Raw genomic sequence first — 7,170 nt, forward strand, 5'->3', positions numbered from 1 at the left:
GTAGTATTTCCAATAGAAAACGTTCGTGGTTACCTTATTGTTTAAGAAACAATACAAGACTTGAATTTATTATATACTTTTTAATTAGAAACAAAAAATGAAACATTATTTGAGTGGGAAACGACTATATACAACAATATAACTATATACAACTGCAAAACGTGCATAAATATTTCAAGAAAAACAATTTAAAACTTAATTGTGATTCGATTTGCATAATTATATTTACATTACAATTATCTAAGTTGTAAACTCACGAAATTACTTTACGTGACACCAAGGGCCAAGCGGTTCCGTTCTCTGAACGTACTTTATAAGATTCTCTTATTTAAAAACTCTGTCATTTATTTAATACTCGTCTACATCATCACATATTTTGAATTCTGTTTACTCGCAGATTCAAATATAATATGACGACGTAAAGTTTCGTATTGCTTCAATGAAAGAATGTAACTAAAAGAAACTTTTAAGTCGTTTGTAGTTTCCAACGCAACCAATGTTTCGTCTTTATTTACTTTTAATAATTTCAGATTGTCGTCAGACAGATATAAATTGAAATTTACATTTGTGAATCTTCTTAATTTACTTCTATAAAAAAGCTTCTTAACACCAATAAGAAAAATGTCGAAATTTCTGGTGTTCATTTTATGAAGTAAATAGATAATTCGTGAAACAGGTTCTCTGATGTCGTATTTATTTTCCCAAGGTTCTCTCTCAAGTGAGAGGATAAGATAAATCTTTACTTTATTCGGAAAACTACGGTCGTTCATGCAAGAAATCGCGAAATCCTCTGTTCCTACGTAATCATTCATATTCTCATAAAAATATAAATACAACTCTTTGAATTCGTACAACTTCCATTGCTCTTGGATAAGAAAAAGGTCGATCCAAGAAGGGAATATCACTCTTGAATGAGAACAAAATTTTTTCCAATTTCTTTTCACTTTAATATTCTGGTAAACAAGCCGCATGAAATCAGACCTTAACGTATCTTTCTCTATAGCTCTTAATAACTTTTTAGGTAAAGGTTCGTCGTTATAAAACCCCAATAAAAATAGTAGCCCCACATTATATATACGAATAAATGGGAAAAAATTGAAATATCTTAATAAAGCTGTAAGAAATTCGCCAAATGTGCGATGTACAAAACTGTATCGAATTGTATTATCGTATTGAGAAAAGGAATCCAGAGTAAGAATGTCCAGACCCATAGCAAAATTATATTCATCTTCCTTCGGAAAATAGTATCTCAAGCGTTCTGATGTGATAAAGTGTGACTCTCTATGAAGTTCTCCCAATTTCAGTAGCAAATATTCTCCAATAAAATATTTTCCACTTTTAAACTTACCGATCTGATCTGTTTTTCTAACATAACGTTCAGTTATCAGAGAGAATATTCGGATGTATAAATCTGTCATTGTATCAAGTTTTTCCATTTCTTCATTCTGATGAAGGCAACACAGCATGTGCAGCATCAGAGGACATTCTGCTATTTCTCTGTAAAATTTATTTTTTTTCAGTAAAGAAAAAAGTTCATTTGCTTTACTCTCGTCTTCTCTAAACATTAATTGAATGTATTTCTTTTGATATTCTGGAGAAAACCCTTCTATGGAAAACCTCGTGTGCATGTCCTCCCTGATGTCTTCTGCTGCTTGAGGTCGACTCGTAACCATAATCGACATTTGACAAGAAATATAAAAAGATTCCTCTCTTATAAATTTTATAATTTTAGATTTTTCTACAATCTCATCCAAACCATCCAAAATCACTAAAATATTCTGTTGTCTTTTTTGAAATTTCCAATCTTTATTAATTGACGAGTATTCGTGCATATTATCGATTAATGCATCCGTTACACTTCTATCGCCTAATTCTCGTAAAATTACAATAAAAGTTAAATCAAAGTGTTTGAGGTAATTCGTGGTTGCCCAGTCGTACACAATTTTCTTACACAGAGTAGATTTGCCGTAACCGGGATTCCCTGTAACTAAAATAGTTTGGTGTCCATTTTGTTTTATAGAAAATATTTCATTCAGACTTATTTTCTCTCCGCTTTTCTTTCCAAATAAATCTGCCTTATTTACAGTCAATTCTACGAAATAATCTCTTAATGGAAAATCGTTCCTCTTGCCTTCCCACAAAAAAGATCTCATGTAGGAAAAGTTGGTAGTGTATTTGTTTTTCAACATCTGACAGCAAGTCTTCAACATTTCTATAAGAGAAAAAGTAATAAAATATCTTGTTGTTTATATTTTATTTGCAAATTAAGAATTATAAATAAATTTCGTCTGTTTTTAGGAAAAAAATTTCTAAACTTTCTTGTAGTGTATACGTATTGATGAAGTTTTGAGAAATAGCTTTGGCTTTCATGAAAATAGCGTAATAAAAAAACATGGAATGTAGACAAGTCAGAAGGAGTATTAAAAAGTAAAAGTAGATGAATGACGTAAATTGAAAAAGCCAATTAGACGTCGTGTTTAATTGTTTCTATGTCTCGATTTAGTTCGTTTGTAATCTGTCAAATTTACAAAATTATTACACTTAGAGGAACCAACGAAAAGTTGAATTAAACTAATTTCATGAAATACCTGAAAAATTGATTCGTTAAAGTTATATGTCCTAAAACATGGCGTGAAATTAACGCGATGACGTTTTCAAAAAATGAAAAATAAAAATGCATATTGGTTAAATAATAATTAGAACTCATTAAAAGCCAGCTCTTCGCGACTGTTGAAATAAATTCACTCTTAACGAGCAATTATTTATTGTGCCATCATTACAACGCCGGGCTCTAATTTTTAATCATGTTTCTAATAATGTTTTAATTTAAAATATATGTTTTCCACCTCAAATTAGTAGCCCCTGTACATCATACTTTTCCGTTAGCAACGGAGTCGTGCCGGTCATCTAACTCAGTTCTCGAGAATAAGGAAAGACATTCAGACAGACGGCAAGAATGGGAATTTATAGTTCTGCAATTTTTTTTCAAATTGCAGTTCAAAGAATACTTTTTATGTATAAAACCGTTATACGGAAATTACCTTTCGTGTTGCAGTGTAGTAGCGACCGAGAATAATACAAGAAAATAATATATAATGCTATAATGCATTCGAAATTAAGGACAATGCATTCCAAGACATTTTGAAGCTATAAAAATATTAGTACTTTCAATGGGTTGAAACTGATAACTCAGAAATCATAATTTGTAACTTTTGTACGTTTCTTGTAAATACAAGCACTTACCAGTCCTTTCGTCGTCATCTTTCTTTACGCAACTTGCTTTCGATTCTTCGGAATGAATTTCTATTTTTGGTCCAACGTGAACTTGTGTACAGTTCTTCAGCATCGTCGGATATTGATTACAATTTTCAACTGAAACATATTTAACAAAATGTACAGTCAAACCTGTTTTTATGCGGGGGATAGGGACCGCATTAAAAAAAATCGCACGAAACTTCACGAATGGCTGTAAAAAATAGTTTTCGCAACACAATTTAAAAAAATATTTTTTTTATGCGGTCAACAGGGACCGCATAAAAAAAGTCTCACATAGAAAATAACTCAAAACCGTACGAAATAGAATTTATTGACAACAGATGTCAGCACTTGTCTGCATCGTCTGGTCTATCGTCTGTTTTACATATTTTTGTCCAGGTAGTGTTTTGTTGACTTAAAAAGTAAATTATTTCATTTTTCGCATATTCATGCAATAATATTACTATAATAAGTGCATTTATGCTATAATAAGTTTATTTAGCTATAATAAGTCAACGTAAGACATGACGAATCGCACGAGACTAGTCGCCAACTATACCGCACAAATTAAAAATTCGCATTAAAAAAATCGCACAAATAAAAATCGCACATAAAAAGAGCGCATAAAAACAGGTTTGACTGTATTTTATAAGAATATCTTCTATTATAACAACGTAAAAATTTCATATTTAAAGTAAAAAATACAAAAGCGTTTACCGTTTAATAGTTCTTTAAACATATTCTCATTTTGCTTCAGTCTTTCCATTGCCTGTTAAATAATATACATATATACATCATATTCTTTAAACTAGTATACAGTACAGTTCAGTTTATATAAAGTATATAAATTGTATTCAATACTAATGCACCTCTATAATGTTATAAGGGCACTCGATTTCAGTACGATTGAACAAAGTGTTACTCAACACTTGAGTATTCTACACCGACCTATTCATAAACCATGAAGGGAGGTTAAATATAATAATTGTTGTTTGTCTTATTATTATGCAGTTAAATAAAACGTGCGAAATAAAAGCGTTTATTCGGAAACAGATCCGAAAAAACCGAATATATTTTCTTGGTAGATCAATATCTCACCTTAGAAGTGTGATTTAGTTGGTGAACCCTCTATTAGACCACTCTGCTATTTTTAATCGATTACAGTTAGACTCATTATTCAAATATCTACAGTATTATGTATAGGAAACAAAGTCGTCCTCTGATTCTAGGTCTTTTCAAGGCTACAGTAAACATTAAGTTGTGTAAAAAATTTCGCGTCACAGAAACATTCGGTATATTCATCTTTTTTTTTACAGCAATTGAGCGGGAAGAGCAATTTCAGGTTGCATGGTAGGCATGGTTTTCAACTAACACAATATAACGACACGTGGCGATAATTTTCGGTTTATACAATAATTACACGTGTCTATCATCTTACCCTGAATTATCCTTTTTAGTTTTCAGTTGATGAAAAATTTTCTGTTTTTTAAACCTAACGATTACGAAGTTATGTATTTCAGTTTATTGGACGAGATTAAAGTCTCTAATCTATTTTCATAAATAATAGACGTTTCACAACACAATTATATGTAATTTAAATTAAAATAAAATTCGTTTCGCTGACTTACTTTCTCGACATGTTTGTAATTAACTGGACAAACGACGACACTCTCCTCCTCACTTGAAACTTCAGCTTTTGCCATTTCTTTAATTCAACTGTTATAATATACACACGAGATAAAATATTTGGCAAATTTATTCGTTTTACTTTAATTTTTTTATAAACAAAACGTTAAAGTAAACATATTACTATTTATCTTACGTGTAACAGTTAAATATAACGCTACGCACACGAGTCTTCACGTGCCAGATGATGTAGCCGAATTCTTCTGCATTACTAAACACAAAGAAATTTTAATAAGTACTATATTATTATAGTCTGTATGTAACGTGCATAACTCGGTAACCGTTGCAGATAGGTCAATATAATCTTTCAGCAATCAATTCCTTGTGAAATTCTAATCCTGAATGATGTGTGGCATGATCCCATTCCCATTTACATTTCTGGAGTTGTCTTCAAAAGGTTGCCATCTTGATGATGGCCGTGCGTATAACACACATCAATCAGTTTAACCCTTGGTTTAATGTGTTTCTGATATGAGCGAATTAACTTTTGGTACGTATCTATATTCTGTAGCAGGGTACACAAAGTTCTTTTACACTCTGTGTTATATAAATGTAAAGACTAATTAAACGGGAAAATATAAAGGATGTGGCAGTAACTAAAACCCCATATTAACCATGGCAGGCAGTCGTTTCCGACAGATAATGAAACGCTCATTTTCAATTTTTAGGAGCATACCTTTTGCCCATTTCTCACGTGCCACCACTTATGAGCAGCAGCAATTTTAAATAATTTCATATAATAGGACATTTAAATGATTTATTATATCATACTAATGCGCAATAAAGTTCTTTATCTGCGAAAATTTTAACTGATAAGATTATTTGTAATTTATTCCTAAAAATCTATTCATTGGAAAGGTCGAGCATATTATATATGTAGTATGATTATTATGAGAACTATAATAGGTTACAACATACTAGCTGTGTGCATACAATACCAATAGAATGTGATTTGAAACCTGCGATGTAACTTTCGAAAAAGCGAGTTAGAACGTGATTTTGATATTCTGATGTCAGACATTTTACAGATGAAAGGATGTATTCTGTACACTTAAAATCCTAAATTGTAGAGAACAATGGAAAGCTTTTCGATTATAACGATTAAAATTATAATGTACAGTACATAAACTTAACGTGTTTGATATGCCGATATTTTCTTATCTAACAAATAGAATCTATTAGATATAACGAGAAATTTCCTGTAAATTTAAACTCTCGTTCCTATAAATATAAAGCCAGCGTTCTTAAATTAGTTTAAAAAGACGAAGTTTAATGAATTCATTTTAAAAATATCGAAAAAAATCTTACTTGAACTGAAGTAGTAAAGTGAAGTTTCCTGCTGTGTCCGATTTATGTATTAACTTTTCGTACAATTGAAAATATGGCATACAAAATGGATATCTTATCTTACTGATGTAGCGCGTGTTTGCATCAACGTCATCGGTATATTCAGTGACATCACTTTATGATATTGAAAGTACGTTTGATTGGAGAATTCGAAAATAATCATATCCACTCGATAACCGACAACATAAGTAGTAACTAGACAGGTCTACCTTGATCCCTGTCAAATAATTTCACTAAGAAGCGGTTGATCATGTAGTCCTAACTAGTAACAGCAGACAAATACTACACTCATACATTGAAGGAAGTTGTTTTACGTAATTCTAAAAAAAAAAACTGTATTTTAACCTTGAGAGGTTTTACCATGGTTGGGAGGCTGCTATTGTTTTCACCCTTTGTTTTCGTTCTAGGGACAACTGCTCCCGATAGGGCGGCGTTTCGGTCGTCGGTAAGCTAACATGGCGAGAGTTGCGTTAACACACGATTGTCGATTCGGCTTTAGATCGTCTGCTTTTGAAGAGACGAAGAGACTCGTGAATTTAGAATTGGTGGATTTCTAGCAAATGGAATGTCAAAATGCGAGGCACAGAGTTGCTATAACAGCGAAAGTTGTACATTTTTACGTCATTTGTAGTCCGCAAGTGATGTAAAAAGGTACAAAAGCAAGATAGAAAAATAATATATTTCATAAGAAAGTGGAGAAATCGGCAAGAAGATTGTTCCGCTCACATTAAATTCGTAACTGTAAGAAAATTTTAGATAATTTTATGTAAATATTGTTAATAAACTGGATATTAAAGTATGTGTTATATCTATATTTATTTATACTTTCATTGTTCTAACACTGGAACAGTTTTATTTTAAAAAATCATTTCTAACTTTTGA

At 31.4% G+C, this 7,170-nt stretch overlaps 1 protein-coding gene across 1 annotated transcript; it reads right to left on the reverse strand.

Moving 5' to 3' along the window:
• Positions 1-359: 359 nt before the first annotated feature.
• Positions 360-4,958, reverse strand: LOC136982081 (uncharacterized). The gene is made up of 4 exons (XM_067278495.1): positions 4,884-4,958; positions 3,973-4,024; positions 3,244-3,372; positions 360-2,212 (listed from the first exon to the last, which is right to left on the reverse strand). Exons 1-4 carry the CDS (start codon positions 4,956-4,958, stop codon positions 360-362), a joined length of 2,109 nt encoding a protein of 702 aa, XP_067134596.1.
• Positions 4,959-7,170: the final 2,212 nt, after the last annotated feature.

This window comes from Centruroides vittatus, unplaced genomic scaffold (genome assembly GCF_030686945.1).
Source record: "Centruroides vittatus isolate TY-2023 unplaced genomic scaffold, ASM3068694v2 contig_806, whole genome shotgun sequence".
Classification (NCBI taxonomy): Eukaryota; Metazoa; Arthropoda; class Arachnida; order Scorpiones; family Buthidae; genus Centruroides; species Centruroides vittatus.

Bases quoted from the DNA above. Each gene is read 5' to 3' on its own strand.
- LOC136982081 (XM_067278495.1), bottom strand. From the start codon at position 4,958: ATGGCAAAAGCTGAAGTTTCAAGTGAGGAGGAGAGTGTCGTCGTTTGT. The intron at 3,373-3,972 runs GTAAACGCTTTT...AATATGTTTCAG, and splicing joins GTTTAAAGAACTATTAAACG to TTGAAAATTGTAATCAATAT. The intron at 2,213-3,243 runs GTAAGTGCTTGT...TTTCTCTTATAG, and splicing joins AGATGACGACGAAAGGACTG to AAATGTTGAAGACTTGCTGT.